This window comes from Geotrypetes seraphini, chromosome 9 (assembly GCF_902459505.1).
Source record: "Geotrypetes seraphini chromosome 9, aGeoSer1.1, whole genome shotgun sequence".
NCBI lineage: Eukaryota > Metazoa > Chordata > Amphibia > Gymnophiona > Dermophiidae > Geotrypetes > Geotrypetes seraphini.
Window position 1 is genome coordinate 155,953,637 of NC_047092.1, and position 17,204 is coordinate 155,970,840.

Below are 17,204 nucleotides of genomic sequence, written 5' to 3' on the forward strand. Positions count from 1 at the left end.
CACTATTGTGAAGAATGATTGGCAGGAGAAAAAGGAAATTAATTATCATTTTAACGATGAGAAAAACTTCTGAATGATTTTAAATTTTAAAAAAATACAAATCTTAGAGACTTCAAGATATTAAAAAAAAAGAACACCATATGGAAGCTTCAACTTTTGTTTTAAAAACATTTCATTAACCGTTTTTATCAATATTTGCTTACTTACTTCAGAGTGCTGATCGACAATTTAGAAGTGGCTTTGGAGAGAGAATTTGACAATAATGCCCGAGCTATTGGATACAATTATGAGAAATACAACAACTGGGATATGGTATGATTCATAAACGTGATTCACTCTCCGCTTTACGTACTAATTCAGTGCTTGGATCTGGGCTTCATTTCAAGGATTTCTTACGTGTTGCTGTTTGGTTTTGTTTTTTTTCTAAAATAGATAGCCGCCTGGACTGCAAGCATTGCTGCTGAGAATCCAGAACTTGTTTCTCGTTCCCAGATCGGAACAAGCTATGAAGGTCGCCCCATGTACCTCCTTAAAGTAATCACTCTTTATTAGTGTTTAATGCATTACTATTAACTGTATAGTGATTTGATTCATATGCTGCAGTAGGTGTAGAGTCATTGCAGAACTGCCTCTAAGGGGGGAATTCTATAATCGGCGCCAGTGTCAGTGGCTGCCTAAGAAGTGGCTGCCAATAGCGCGTCAATCATGAACTGGCGCTAATGATAGAATTTTGCCTTTTTTTTTTATGCCAGCGCCTTAAATGTAGGCCAACATTCTAGAAGCACTTCCTATGGATGCCTAAGGCCACTTCTGGCACAAGCCACACCCACACCAGCCTTAGGCACTTCCATAAGTATGACACTGGCGCTTTAAATGAAGGCGCCATTCACACCTCCATTTTTTATTTTTTTTTTTAAATGTTCTTCTGGATTGGTTGGTTAGCCGGCAGTAGAGCGCCCTACCACAAGCTAACCGTCAGTGCGTCTTTGAGAATTTCCTAAGTATAAAACCTAAAAATAATTTTTTAAAACTCTCAGATTTTGTCCATTTCAGACACAGAAGCTGCAAGCTATAGTTTAAGTGATGTTTTCGAACTATCCTAACTTTCTGTGTGTAATCAGACTACTCACAAGTTCTATCACTTCTATAAAACCATCATATATAGTCTATAGTTTTGGACTGCTATGAGGCGCTACTGATGCTGGCACAGTATATTTCCACAAATCTCTTCTATGGAACACAGGACCTCTTCCAAACAATTGGATCCCCCCCAGCCTCCAAAGACACCGTGGGACTCCATCTCCAGCTCTAGTATCAGCAGAAGGCAGTAAGCATGGGTACCGAGTTACGGTATACCCATAGGCACCTTAGTAGCCCCAACACCTCATAGGTTCCTTGTGGGAGGTTGGGCCTGTGAGTACAAGCTAATTCAGTCCCTATGTCTAGTGCCTTCTGCTTAAACAGGTGCTGAATCCCTGTGGTTCACAGGAGGAAATGGAGTAGAGGTGCAGGGGAATAAGGAGGAGAACTGTCTTTGCAGAGAAAGAGGGGCAGGAACTTTGCCAGTCGCAGAATTTTGCCATATACAAGCCATTCTACATTCAAAGCAATTGTAGCAAGAAGGAGGGGCTCCTGTCTGCTTAAATCATTTTGAGCTGCTAACCACTGATAAAGCGACACTGAACCAGACAGTACAACTGAATATCATTTCTAACTGTCCATGTTGAAAGTGGCAGATCAGTAGCGGTACACGAGACAGCATCACTACCTCAGACAAGATAGGAAAGCTCAAAAGCTGTCCTAAATAGGCCAGGTTAGCTGTGCAGGTCCTGGCACTGAATATTGATCATAAATTTACCCATCCCATTCAAAGTACTTGGAGCCCCCTTTGCCCCCCCCCCCCCCAAGAGCCTCCATCTTCCCATTTCCTCTCCCTCCAGCCTTCAAGCAACAGAATCACCTCCCTCTCATCTCTTCTTGAACAACTCCCTAACTTTTTGGTCCTGGTAGGCCAACACATCCCCTGGGCCTACCTCAGATCCATGGTGGTCCAGTGGGGTGGGGGGGGAGGAGGGCTCAATGGGGACAGGAGCAAGTAATTCAAATGAAGCATATTTTAAACTCTTGAGGCAATGTTGATTGGAATGAAACATGTTAGAGTATGTGCAAAATAGATTTGCATACAGTGGGAACAGTGCATGCAAATTTATCTCATGCATATTCAAGGTGGATATCTTAAAAACTATACTGGCTTTGTGTGTCCCAAGGACTGGGTTGAGAACCCTTATACTAATCTAATAATCTATAACCGGTAGATCTGTTCATCATGCTTTTGTGCTTTCTAATTTCTATCTTCTAACTCCAAACCAAACTCCCTATCTTGCCACTGTAACTCTAAATGCCAGAACCATATAGTGGTATGAAAACACTGGGGGTAACTCAGAACGCTACTCTGAAACATATCAGCGTAGCAGCACTTTTCATTGAAGTCCCCTGTGTATATTGTCAATTTTTCACTTTTTCACTTTTTCTTTTTTAAAGGTGTCTTTTACTTTAACCCTCGGTTTTTCCTAAGGATTAATGTGAATCTGTTTATATTAACACATTTCATATCTGTGTCAAATCTTCTTCTGAACCTTCTAAATGTGTTCATAGAGGCATTTCTATCTTTAGCAATATTGAATGAGTGAAGCACTTAGCTTAATGTTAGAGCTGCATGGCCGCACTGTTCCCCACAGGGGCTAGTGCTGCAACTGTTGGTTTCACCATACCGATTCATTCATCCCACGACCGTTTCAACCATTCAAATGGTTGCAATGGTCGCGGGATGAATGAATTGGCATGGTGAAACCAGTGCGGCCATGCAGCTCTAACATTAAGCTAAGTGCTTCACTCATTCAATATTGCTAAAGATAGAAATGCCTCTATGAACACATTTAGAAGGTTCAGAAGAAGATTTGACACAGATATGAAATGTGTTAATATAAACAGATTCACATTAATCCTTAGGAAAAACCGAGGGTTAAAGTAAAAGACACCTTAAAAAAAGAAAAAGTGAAAAATTGACAATATACACAGGGGACTTCAGTGAAGAGTGCTGCTACGCTGATATGTTTCAGAGTAGCGTTCTGAGTTATGATGTAGGCAGCTGTCCAGGTAATGAGACCTCGCACGCTATATACTGGTTTCAATAAGTATATATTTATTTAGTCAATCAGTAACAGCTTACAGGAATAAATCATTCAGCATATAGCGTTCTGTGATCTCCAGGCCTAGAGATCCTCTGATGTCTGTTCTGCCCTCTCCCTTCTAAAGGCCTGGTTTTTATACATTTCTTAGTGGCCAACACCACGTTGGCCTAGATCACATGATACCTCCTTATTGGCTATTTTCCTATGCACTACTGCATAACTACATTCATTTATTGGCTGGTTTCACCTGCGTCATATGCCCTGTTTTCCATAAGACCTAACCTTTTCCCCGAAATGCCTGTTTCCAAACCATATTAGCATTTCTGAGCACAAGACCCCCCTCCCAATCTGCAAATATCCCTGACACTTACTATTAGATGATATTTCTTGTGAATTCTATCTTCTGAGAATTCTGCCTTCGGACCATGGTCTGTTTATCTCTTCATGGTATCTGGCTGGGCGGGCCTTGGTGTAAAACCACAGCTTACCCACAGCCTCAGGACCTGTTGCTTTTTCTCTAGTTTTACTGCTACAGTAGCTAATTGAACTTATAAAACAGCGCATTTCCCCCATCTTTGCATGCTCTTTAGTCAATGGTGTGAAATATCTTTCCACAGTTAATCTACTGTTTTTATCAGCTGCAGAGATAGATAAGGTAGATGTCAGTTGCAGGGGGTGAGGGCAGTTTTTCTGTAAAGAGAAAAGTGATCTTTGTCTTTTTCCCTGTCCCACATCACCTGGTTTAATAATGTCAGGACTTACAGGGATTCTTCCAGAGCTTCCATGCTTTATCTTCCTCCTTCTCTCAGTTACCCCCAGTGTTTTCATACCACTATATGGTTCTTGCATTTAGAGTTAAGCAAGATAGGGATTTTGGTTTGGAGTTTATTGACACTTGCCACATTGCCATTATCGAATAGTTTCTATCTTTTAAGACATGTTTCATTTTTCCTTAAATATCAGCTAATCCCTAACCAGTTAGACTCTGTGGCTCAAATGATCAAGAAAAGCCTGAATTTATTGAAAATCACACCAGCATTCACTTCATTTATATAAGCACTTTATTAATGTCAACACAAGATAAAATGTGAATGCGAGAAAAAGGTGACATATCGCTAAACAACTGCCCTACACCTCCCCCCCCCCTCCAATATTCAAAGCTCTTTAAATGGCCAGAAATGACCACTGACTGATTAAATAGCACTTCAACAGCTAGCTGCGAATATTCAGCACTAGATAACTGGTTATCTCCGTAGAATATTCAAAGTCAGCGTTGAATAGTTAACTAGCTATATTGCGTGATAACTGGCAATATTGATCACTGATCAGCTACGTGTAGCAACCAGATCTGGCCAAGTGCATAGCAAGCCTATTTTTGCTAGTTATTAAGGCTCAAATTCTGTAACCTAATGTTAGGCACCTATTTCAGAGGCGCCCAACTAGATAGGCGCCTATCTAAATTGAATAATAAGCTCAATTAAGCTTTTTAATCGGCAATAATTGAAACGTAGGCGCCTATCAAGAAAGAGCAATTCTGGAATAAGGCACCTCTGAAAATTTAGGCGGCCTTCAAAAAAAATAGGCGCTATATACGTTAGGCATGGGCGTGACTACGTGTTAGGCTCCTTGTTCCAGAATCGCTGCTCTTAAGCGTGCTTAAGCGCTTGCATGGGTACCGAACTTTTAGTTGTGTCTAGAGCTGGCCTATTTATTGGGTGCCTCCAAAATAGCGTGATTCACTAAACAGCGCCCAATTTTACTTGAATCGCGCTGAACGGTGCCCAATTCGGCACCTAGCTTTTGGGCGCTTCTTATAGAATTGTCCCTTAACTGTCCAGCACTGAATATTCACTTAGCCATTTTGCTAAGCTGTGGTCAAGGTTCTATGAGCGTTGGAGCAGCATCGGAGCATTTAGCACTCCAGGCCAAGGTAGAAACCTCTACCATGGCTTAGTATAAGAGGGCCTAAGTTAGCACAGGCCAATATCCTGATATTCAATGCTAGAAATATCCAGGGGCAGTGCTGGCCATGGCACTTAGATAAGCTGCCTCCTGCCTGATAAAAATTAGCCCCTATTTTTATAACAACATGTTCAAAGTGACTCTGAATTTTCTGACTGCTTAAGTGAATATAAACTGGGATCATTAGTCTTGCTTGTAAATATCATAGGCTTTTCTTTTCTGAAGGACAATGCATTATCACCGTATTAGGTTTTAATGATAGAAACTGGGGTGTCCTCAGCCCTTGCTGCCTTGCACCTGCCGACTTGGTAGGATCATCTTTCAATAGAGTGGTTTTAATGCTCTCAGAAAACTGAGCTATTTTGTGCTTTCTGGTTGTCATAGGTTGGCAAAAGTGGCTCAAATAAAAATGCCATCTTTATGGACTGTGGTTTTCACGCACGAGAATGGATCTCTCCTGCTTTCTGCCAGTGGTTTGTCAAGGAGGTCAGTGTTATCATGCTTTCATTAATACGTCCATGAATGCCTTCAGCTAAAATGTACATGTTTGTTTCACATGAGGAGCAAATTCAGGAAGCAAAAACATACTCTTTGTCATTATTTAGCAAATTGTTTTCCAGAAGAAACAAGTATGGATTTAGGGGTCCTTCTGCCAATACATGCCTAATGCAGCAAAAAAACAAAACCCTTACCCTAACACAGGATGCACTAATGTGTTCTGCTTTACTTTTCAGATGTGCATGGTCTGATTATCTTTTTGTAATTTTTGGAAGGGGCATAGCAGGGGTGGAGAGTGGGTGTTCTGTGCTAATCAGTGAGCACATCCATATTACCATGTGCTAACTGGTTAATGCACAGGTAATGCAAGAACCCTTACTGCCTACAAAATAGGTAGCTATAAGTGTTCCAGCAGTAATTAAAAAAAAAAATGACCACACATAATGGCAACATTAGCACATAGGGCTAGATTCATAAAGCCTACCTTTGCTGGGCGATCCGTGGCCGATCTGTGGCAGAGTCTTCCTTGTCGATCGATTCAGCAAGCCTCCTCATGCAAATTAATGCGATCGGAGGCACGCCCCACAGTCACTGAATGGATCACTGCAGAGTGATCAGGATGCATGCATAGACCATCTTATTTACCGGTAGATGGTCCGCACATGCTTTTGCTCTCAGCACAAGCGTGGGAGGGAGAGGGGGGATCGAAGAGGCTAGAATGTCCAAATGATGTGTCTGAATAAGATCCAAAAGTAATGGTGCTTTATGTCTGAGAGATCTTACATTAAGAAGCCCAATGTTTGTTCCGGAAACAGAGAAAATGCCAGTAGAAGATTCATGTAGCACAGGAGGAGCGGCAAGTTGCCTAGAGCTAGGCGAATATACCGGGCAGAGGGGGGATGATGTCGAATAAGCATAGGAATGGAAAAAGAGGATAAAGCTGAAAGTGGTATCATAGCCAAAGTTTGTAAAATAGGAAATACCGGGATAGATCAACAGAAGCAAAGTGGCGAGAAGTGCAGCCCTGCTTTTAACCCGCGGGTTAAAAACACGGGCTCGCAGAGAGGCAGGGCGGAAGAGAGCAGAGCGCTTTTTGGATGGTTTCAGGGCTACAGGGCTGTGATTTCAGGCAGAAAGCAGGACAGTCGGAAAGGAGGTGAGCGACTGGTTCCCAGCACTCACTTCTTTTGATCGGCCAGCCCAGTCGGTGCTCCTGAACTTTTTTTAGTGAATCGCTTCCTTCCTACATTTGCATGCCATTCCTCCTCATTTGATTGCGCAGATAAGATTGGGCAGGAATTGGATCGGGAGTAAAGTTAGTGAATCGGGCCGGGGTTGCAAAGTGATCGCAAACCGATCGATACATGATCGGTTTGCGTAGTGAATCTAGCCCATAGGTACGTTAGATAGATTGTGAGCCCACCGGGACAGAGAGGGAAGATGCTTGAGTACCTGATTGTAAAAAAAAAACTGCTTAGATAACCTTGATAGGCGGTATATAAAAATCCTAATAAACTTGAAACTTGAAACATAGTCAAAAAACAAGTAGGGGAGCCGTGTACTAGGGTTAACACCAGGGGGCAGGAGATCAAAATGAATTGAATATGGATGAAAGATAGATCTCCAAAATGGATTTAGATCAAACATAATAAGCACTTAAATTTCTAGTGAAATTTACACTCAGAATTGTGTAATTCGGCCAAGAGCCTAAGCGCCTATAGCCAAACCCACCACCCAATCACTGTGTATGGAATAGTACTTCAAATTTTACTTGCTATTATTTAAAGCAATAAACGGAGACAGCCCAGCTTATTGGAACAATCGACTAATTCAATCCACCTCAACCAGACATAGGAGAACCCACGCACTATTCACACACTCTCCAACCAAAAAATCAAAAGAAAAAAAAAACTGTACGACGACCTCCTAGCCACTTGAGCTGCAACACTCGACCTCCAACTCTACAACCTATTGACCTCGACCATAGACTACAAAACCTTCAAAAAAAGAAATAAAATCCCTTCTATTCAAAACACATAAAACCGAACCAACTCAATCAGAAATGTCCCAAGCATCACCTGCAACTACTCCATATGTACTTCTAGTACCATGACAATTCAAATGTAATCCTTAGCAACTCAAAGAAATGTACAAACTACTCCCTAAATACTTCTAATGTCCTGAGAATCCATTTGTAATCTGCCTTGAACCGCAAAGTCATGGCGGAATAGAAATCCCTAATGTAATGTATTCTAATCTAATCCTTAGGTTTGTATACCGCATCATCTCCACGTTCGTAGAGCTCGACGCGGTTTACAGTAGGAGAAATAGGAAGGAACTACAACAGAGGGTTAGAGGTAGAAGTGTGAAGAAAATTTAGAGGACTTGGGATGCCAAGATATAAGAGTTTCCTTGATTCCTAAATTGGAGGGAGACTTACATTTTTTGAGAAAAGCCAGGTTTTCAGATGTTTACGGAAAACTTGGAGAGAGCTCAAGTTCCGAAGAGGGGAGGTAAGGTTGTTCCAGAGCTCAGTGATTTTGAAGTGGAGGGAGGTCCCTAGCTTTCCTGTGTGGGAAATGCCTTTTAGCGAGGGGAAGGATAGTTTTAATTTGTGGGAGGATCTGGTGGTATTAGGGTTTGAGGAATTCCAAGAAAGAGGGATAAAGGTAGGGAGGATACCAAATAGGATTTTGAAAGTTAAACAGGCGCATTTATAGTGTTAAATAGACAATTTGCTTATTCATATGTGTTTTCTCAAAGATTCACATATGGAAAAAAGAAAACTTTCACTTAGCTTTTGGGATGTTAACAGAGGTCCCGACATGGGCCATGTTTTGAAAATCTTTATCAAGGAACCCAAAAGTTCGAGTTGGGAACTTAAATTGCCAAACCAGTCAGGGAGTGTGGATTGAAAAGCATACTATTCTGTCATGTGTAGCTCTTATAAATTTAGTACTGCTTGACTGCATTACTGCTATCTTCGTGCCCTAGAAATATAAGTGCTTGTTACGTTTGATCTAAATCCATTTTGGAGATCTTTCTTTCATCTATAACATTAGCACAGAGCCATTGATGAAATAAATAGAAAAGCAGAGTTTTTATGGCCATGGTAAAAATGGCCTTGGTGTGCAGGAATGGCCCACATAAGGGTGCACTAAGGCCATTTCTTATCACAGCTTAGTTAAAAAGACCCCTTAACTACTTGCCTTTTCCAAATCTAAGGTAAAAGCAAGTTATATTCAGGTCCATGTGGATTCACCAATTAAGTTGCACATAAGGCAATATAGGATAAAATGACTTGAACAAGGCCAGCCAATGAGTAAGCAGGATTTGTTCCCTGACTTCCCTAGTTTGCAACCTGCTGATCTAAGCACTAGGTTAATCCTCTATTGTGTCACAGAGAAAGCTCCTTTAAACATTAGTACAATATTCTACAGTATTTCTCTAAACAGTATTTTTCTATAATATGTTAATGTTGCATGCAGTGGTGTAGCAAGGGTAGGAGGCCCGGGGCGGTGATGCTCCCTGCACCCTCCTCTCCACCCCACCCCACCCCCCCGCTCCCTCTGTGCCCCCCCCCCCATGCCACACTCCTGCCCTCTCTTCCCACCCCTATACCTCTTAAAATCTTTACCAGTGCGAGCAGTTTCTCCAGCCTGTTGCTTGCGCCAGTGTTGGCTTTCCCTCTGGTATAACTTCCTGGCCCAGCGACCCGGAAATTATTTCAGAGGGAGCATGCATTAGGACCAATATTAAACACTTAACATGACTTAGTCAATAAGCACTGAATGAATCAAAAAAACAAACAAACCATGAAGGGAGTTCCTGTTTTTTGTATCACATAGACAATTCAGGAGGAGAATTCTTAGGCTATGACAGTATCCCAGGATCTAGGTGTCATTGTTGAGGATACGTTGAAACCCTCAGCTCATTGTGCAGCAGCTGCTAAGAAACCAAGTAGAATGTTAAGAATTATCAGGAAAGGAATGGAAAACAAAGATTTATCGCTCTATGGTACAGCCGCACCTCAAATACTGTGGGCAGTTCTGGTCACCATATATCAAAAAAGATATAGCAGAATTAGAAAAGATTCAGAGAAGAAAGACAAAAATAATAAAAAGGATGGGATGACTTCTCCATGTGGAAAGGCTAAAGCGGCTAGAGCTCTTCAGCTTGGAGAAGAGACAGCTCAGGGGGTGATATGACAGAGATCTATAAAATAATGAGTGGAGTAGAAATGTAGATGTAAATCGCTTGTTCACTCTTTCCAAAAGTACTACGATTAGGGGACATGCAATGAAGCTGCTAAGTAGTAGATTTAAAACAAACTGGAGAAAATATTTCTTCACACAACATGTAATTAAACTCTGGAATTTGTTGCTGGAGAATGTGGTAAAATCAGTTAGCTTAGCAGGGTTTAAAAAAGGTTTGGCTAATTTTCTAAGAGAGTAGTCCTTAGGCCATTATTGAGATGGTTTGGGGAAATCCATTGCTTATTCCTAGGATAAGCAGCATAAAATCTGTTTTACTACTTGGGATCTAGCTAGGTGCTTGGGACCTGGATTGGCCATTGTTGGAAAAAGGATACTGGGCTTGATGGACCTTTAGTCTGTCCCAGTATGTTCTTAGCCCCAGTAATCAAACCCGAGTCTTGCTGTTACTAGCTTCATGGCCTCACCAATAGTTCCTACAGCCTTTCTTGAAAAGATTTATTTGACTCACACCACCTTAGCATTGATCATCAATAGTTAATGTAGAAATGTTCATACAGGAATAAGGGGAACAAGATGGCCGCGGTGCAGCGAGGACGCTGACAATCTATCCTCCAGCCGAAAATTTCCTTTTTACTTTTGATCGAGGTTTTCCCCAATGCCGAAAAGGAGGGGAAGAGCGGCTGCCACAGCCCGGCAACCCGAACTCACCTCGCGTCAGCGGGGGACGATGGACGGCTTCCTAACGTCTTTACCCCGGGGCGAACCGGCTATGCCGAGTCGAAGAGAGGTCTCGGCATAGCGAGGTATCACTCAGCCCAGCAGGACCTGTCCCTCCCCAGCAGCCACGAGAGAGGGGAACTACGGCGGCTCAGAAGGGACAGGAAGTTACTTCCCTTCTTGAGCTGGAGGGCTCTCCGGTGTCCCTGGATGTACATGTGGCAGCTGAAGAGACCGAGGAGAGGGCAGATAAGTCTTTGCTAGAGGGAGGACAGATTCCAGCTATTCCCCCACTGGAAAGGCCAGCAGAGTTCACGTTGGAGTCTATCTGGAAGGCATTAGACTCCTTGTACCAGCTCTGTGCAGGAACATGGAAAAAAGACTGAAGAACTACAGGAAGGAATGAAGACTCAGGGGGTAAGAGTGGACTCCTTGGACCAACAGGTTCAAGGGATACAAAAATCTCAAGTTACCTTAATGCAAGATAGACTATTGCTAGTAAGGAAAGTTGAAAATATGGAAAATTATACTAAAATGCTTAATTTAAGAATTCTTAACTTTCCTAGGGTTCTGGTAATGTCTCCTAGAGACTTATTTAATAAATTTTTAAAGGAAGTGTTTAAATACCCTGAGTCTGGACTTCCACCTCTACATAAGATATATTTCCTTCCAATATCTAAGAAGGCTTCACAACCAGAGGCGCTACCTGATTCGACAAGTGCAATGGACTTAATAAGAATACTGGAAACCTCAGTGGATGAAGCCATTTCATATTCTACACTTCTGGTGACTTTTGTCTTTCAACAAGACAAAGAGGCACTTCTTAGGCTTTTTTTAGGCTTAAAGAGGTGACCTTTATGGATTCTAAGATTTATAACTTCCCAGATGTTTCAAAAATAACCCAGACTAGAAGGAAAGAGTTCCTGCAATTGAGACAATCCGTACTGTCTTTGGATGCTATATTTCAACTTAGATATCCCTGCAAATGTTTGATCCTTTTGGATCAACATTCTTATATTTTCTTTGACCCTTCTCAGTTTCAGTTTTTCCTTGAGGGAAAAGGAGTAATCCCTCCCAGTACCTCCATGCGGACTTAGTCCTTAATAATTCAGAAGATGTACATTGCACTATTGATATGCTTAATTTTTATATTACTTTGATATCTATCAGATCCCATGATGGAATGTGTATTGCTCCTCCCAAACTGAGGACTTATTTTTAGAGAGATTATCTAATTTAGGGAATATATTTTATTTTCTTGTTTAATTATGTGTAATCTCTCTTTTTTCCTTTATATAGATATTGTTATTGTATATCTATAAATTGAATAAATAATTAAAAAAAAAAAAAAGAAATGTTCATACAGAAGACTTAGAAACACTAACTACCTCTTTCTTATGTAGGCTGTCAATAATTATGGTATTGATTCTGAAATCACCAATCTTCTCAACAATCTGGACTTCTACATCCTGCCAGTCTTAAACATTGATGGTTATGTCTATACATGGACCAATGTAAGTATTTGCAGCCAAGAATTATGAATTGACTGTTATGTTTAGATGTCAAAAAAATATTGTTAGCGTATTATTAAATATTAACATTTTTTTTCCAGAATCGTATGTGGAGAAAGACCCGGTCCAAGAATGCAAACAGTAGCTGCATTGGTACTGACCCCAACAGGAATTTTAATGCTGGGTGGTGTAGTAAGTATTCCAAAGTCTTGTCCCTTGCAAGTTCAAGTTAGTCTACTTTAAGGTAATAAATAGAAATAAAACAAAAGAAAAGTGAATGGATATCTTTTTTTATTGTCCTAAAAATACATGTTTGATAAGCTTTGGAAAGTAACACCTTCTTCAGGTCCTGTGTTTAATCAGTTAACAGCTAAGACTGAGCTGGATGGAGTTGCATTTAGGAAGCCAAAATCAAATTTCACATAAACAATGAGTGCTCAAAAAAGGAGGAATAAGCTAAAGTACTAAAATATGCACTCCCTGAGCCTGATTCTTCTATAAGTGTTGCCTAGATTGAGGATACACAATAGGCAAATACCTGCCTTCAAAATATCTTTTATGAAGTATGAACGCCCCCCTAAAATCACAGGTCAGGATTCTCAGGATAATGCTAGACTCATTACTCATTCTGATCCCACAAATTCAAACAACCTTTAAAATTTGTCTCTGTCATCTTCAGTAGCTGCAAAATCTCTCTCCATATATTGAAAAAACAAGTCTGACCAGAGTGGTCCATGCCATGATAACATCATGACTAGACTACTGCAATGCCTTTTTCACTGGTCTAATCAAAAGAAGTTTGCATCAACTGCAACTAATTCAGAATGCTGCAGAGCGAAAGAAGGCTGCAAGAAGCGTGACCACATCATACACTTCCTACACAAACTACACTGTCTACTAGTACCTTACAGGGCAAAATTTAAATCTCTATGTTTGATTTTCAAGGTCCCCAGACAAAATAGGCCAGAATACTTAAAGTACAAGCTAGCTTTTTATTCACTGTTGATACCTCTGAGGTCCTCCCACGGAGCATCATTGTCTGTACCCTCATCAAAAGAAATTGTTCGATGTGATACCCACCAGTGGGCTTCTCAGGAGTGGCCCCCACACTCTGGAATTTACTCCTGGAGGGACTACATCTAATTCAAAACTATGTCTACTTCAGGAGGCAGGTGAAAGCCTAGCTCTTCACCCAAGCCTTTAATACATAGGGTGACTGACTATTCACTCATTCTGCACCGGGACTAGGTTGCCACACACACAATCTAAATCCGTTCTCTATATGCATTGTTTAGCTGCATAAACAACTTGCCTTGAGTTTAGCCTCCTGTCTGTTTATTCCTAAGCATGCTGTACCATCCATCTTGGCCCCATCTAATATCTGCTTCTGACCCCTCGACTATAAGATAAGCTGTATTGTAGAAAAGCATTATCGTCATGTCTATGTTATTTGAATGTTCTGATTTGTGTTTATTAGATTCTTCATAAATATTATGTCTCCCTTTTAGTATGTATTATATCTCTCTTATTTGAATTTCAGTGCTGTTATAAGTATATTTTTTTAACTGTTTCATGGTAGTCCTATTATTAAGTTTCAATTTACTGATTTTAACTCTACCTCATTCATTGTATTTGTTCTTTTTACTACTGTTATTATGTTGAATTACACCTGCTATACACCGCCTTGAGTGAATCTCTTCATAAAGGCGGTTAATAAGTCTCAATAAATAAATAACTAATTACATTGGAATAATAAATATAAATGAATAAGGGCACACCTTACAAAGTTGTGGTAGCATCTGCACCGAAGCCCATCCAATTCCTATGGGCTTCAGTGCAACCATGGCAGTATCGATACCGCAACTTTGTAAAAGGAACTCTAAATTAGTAAACACATTATTATATAAGAGCTGTATAACGCATCCAACTTCATTCTTCTTTATAGCTGTTGGCGCCTCAAACAGACCATGTGATGACACTTACTGTGGCCCTGCTCCTGAATCCGAAAAGGAGACCAAGGCTTTGGCTGATTTCATTCGTTCCAAACACTCTGTCATAAAGGCCTATTTGACAATTCACTCCTATTCTCAAATGTTGCTCTTCCCCTACTCCTATAAAAATTCCGTTACAAAGGATCATACTGAATTGGTAAGGAGACTACTACAGAAACATGGTGTACATGATATTGTCATTTTCATTTTTGGAAGACTATAAACTTGACAGAGGTTCCAATCCAAACCTGTAAAAGGAATGGAATTTAGGATCAAATTCAAGATTTTATAGGGCATTATTCGAGTTACAATCATTGTATCTTTCCAACCTGGTATTATTTTACGTACCGAGGTGTTTACTACGATCTTTAAATGAGAATAGGGTAGCTGTTCCCTACCCAGGATCCAGGGCCTTGCATGAGGATGGATCTAATGTTCTGTGAGGCGGTCAGGACTTGATGGTGTAGCTCAGGAGATCAAATCCCCTGTGCTAACCAACCCTTCCACTTCAGGTCAGTTAGAACAGAGGATTTTAATGAGCAGTTAGCAACCATGCTATGCTTGTGAGTTTTTTTAGGTGCATGCTAATATTCATGCTAAAATTTAGTGAATTGGTCTTAAAAAAGGACAGGGTTTTCCACCTAGGAACTTTTTTCCAGAATCTGGCTCATTCAGGGTACAAGGATTGGAAAGCACTTAGGGCAGGGGTGTCCAATGTCGGTCCTCGAGGGCCGCAGTCCAGTCGGATTTTCAGGATTTCCCCAATGAATATACTTGAGGTCTATTTGCATGCACTGCTTTCATTGTATGCTAATAGATCTCATGCATATTCATTGGGGAAATCCTGAAAACCCGACTGGATTGCGGCCCTTGAAGACCGACATTGGACACCTCTGACTTAGGGGGTAATTTTATAAAGAAGGAACTAGCATTTACACACTAGTTATGTGCACTAATGATAAGAATACTGTCATATATGCACATATGTGTAATCATATGTGCACATCTATGGGCTTTTGCCACCTAAGCACTATTCTACAACTAATGCATATCTCTGATAGTGCACAGTTTGCAAGTGGGCATATACTTCGGTGGCATCTGGGCATAAGTGATTGTGTCTAAGCACATATATGTATATATATATCTGGCTATGTTAATATTCTATAAAGGAAAAGGACAGATTCTATAAATGTCAGAGCAGCGTTGGAACATTTAGACTAGAGAGGTTAGAGCTCTTCAGCTTAGAAAAGAGACAGCTGAGGGGAGATGGGATTGAAGTCCACAAAATCCTCAGTGGAGCAGAACAGGTACAAGTGGATTGATTTTTTTTTTTGTGCCTCAAGATTTACCAAGACTAGGGGACACTCGATGAAGTTACAGAGTAATACTTTTAAAACCAATAAGAGGAAATATGTTTTCACTCAGAGAATGGTTAAGCTCTGGAACGCGTTGCCAGAGGATGTGGTAAGAGCAATATAGTAGCTGGTTTTAAAAAAAAGGTTTGGACAAGTTCCTGGAGGAAAAGTCCATAGTCTGCTGTTGAGACAGACATGGGACGGTAGCATGGATTGCTGCTACTATTTGGGTTTTTGACAGGTACTTGTGACTTGGATTGGCCTCCATGAAAACAGGATATTGGGCTAGATGGACCATTGGTCTGATTCTGTAAGGCTATTCTTATGTTCTTATAGTGAGGTATAGCTCCTACCATCTGAACCACCAGGCAAGCCTGCTCTTGAATATTCTATATTAACTGACTTCTAATGCATGCTGTAAGGCATTAAAAATTATTTAAAACAAAAAATAAAACTTTGACTTTTATCCATTGCAGAACAGCCTAGCTAAAGCTGCAGTAAGCCAGCTGAACTCACTATACAACACAAGGTACACTTATGGTTCAGGCGCTGCAACAATCTGTAAGTCACAACCTTATGAGTAATTATTATTATTTAAGAACATCCTTTTCAGCTTTTTACAGTTGGAGAAATTCCACCTTGTGCATGTAGTTATGTATTTTAGCTATAACCACTCGCTGTCGTTGTTCCATGCCCAGTTGGCGGCCCATTAGATGCAACTTCTCAAATCGCAAAGGGCCTGTTCCTTGGGGCAAAGGAAGCTCCAAGTCCATCCAATGTTCCAAATATGGGATAAGCCTCTGGTACCGTTTCAGATATTCTAATAAAGCGCACGTTCCCCCAACCTAGACCAGTTCGCAAGCTCCTCTAATTTAACAACCCTCTTACTCAATTGTTCCCACATTGAGGCAAGTTCCACAGTCAAGGTAGAGGAGCCATCTTCGAGCTCAGAGACATGCTGCTCCGATTTTCCTGCGCGCCTGGAAGTCTCCACTAGCAATGATTCTAAATGAGTTATTTGCTCCAGGAGTTGTTCTAGTCAGGGGTTAAGAGCTTGCACCACCACCAATTTAAGCATTTCAGTGTTCTCCCCCCAAAATGACAACATGTGGTCGGTAGGGCCCTCCTGCATCTTGTCCTCTCCTATCTTTAACCTATTGCGGCCTTTCCTTGGTGCTTTGGACCCCATCCATTCACCAACTTTACAGATAAACTTCCAGCAAGTAGAAAAGTGCTTGGAGCAATTCAGTGATGCCGATTTCATTGGATAGAGTAGAAGGGCCTAGAGCAGAGCATCACATGATCCCAAGTATATATGCCTGCTTAAATAAGAGTGCAAATAATGAAGCCATCATAAACAAGGAAAGTATTAAATTGTTATTAGGAAAAGATATGTTCATTTCAGCCAATTAGCTACAAGTTCTAGAAGACACTAATTACAATCTACTGTCCTTTAGATTTATACCCCACTCACAAAGATAAAGACATACTGCTAACTCTAGTTATTAGTAGCTAGGCCTCATTGCATAAAATGGGACCTGTGCTGAAATAGCACATGTTAGTGGTAAAATAACATGGCCTAATATTGTAGTAGCTCATTGATAAAGTCCTCCCTCAATGAAATCTGAAGAGCGAAGAAGGGCTGTGGTTTCACTGGCTGAGCTGCTGTCTCTGCACCCAGAGGTTGTGAGATCAAATTCTGACCCCAGGCAAGTCACTTAGGGCTAGATTCACTAAGCAAACCGATCGTGTACTGATCGGT

At 40.9% G+C, this 17,204-nt stretch overlaps 1 protein-coding gene across 1 annotated transcript in view; it reads left to right on the forward strand.

Annotated features, from left to right (window-relative positions):
• CPB1 (carboxypeptidase B1) overlaps nucleotides 1-17,204 on the forward strand; it is a 35,883-nt gene that overhangs the window by 15,767 nt on the left and 2,912 nt on the right. The window contains exons 4-10 of the mRNA XM_033957626.1: nucleotides 213-312; nucleotides 433-534; nucleotides 5,538-5,639; nucleotides 11,989-12,099; nucleotides 12,198-12,288; nucleotides 14,042-14,244; nucleotides 15,919-16,003. Coding sequence (XP_033813517.1) covers nucleotides 213-312; nucleotides 433-534; nucleotides 5,538-5,639; nucleotides 11,989-12,099; nucleotides 12,198-12,288; nucleotides 14,042-14,244; nucleotides 15,919-16,003 — 794 coding nt within the window. The remainder of the gene's footprint in view (nucleotides 1-212; nucleotides 313-432; nucleotides 535-5,537; nucleotides 5,640-11,988; nucleotides 12,100-12,197; nucleotides 12,289-14,041; nucleotides 14,245-15,918; nucleotides 16,004-17,204) is intronic.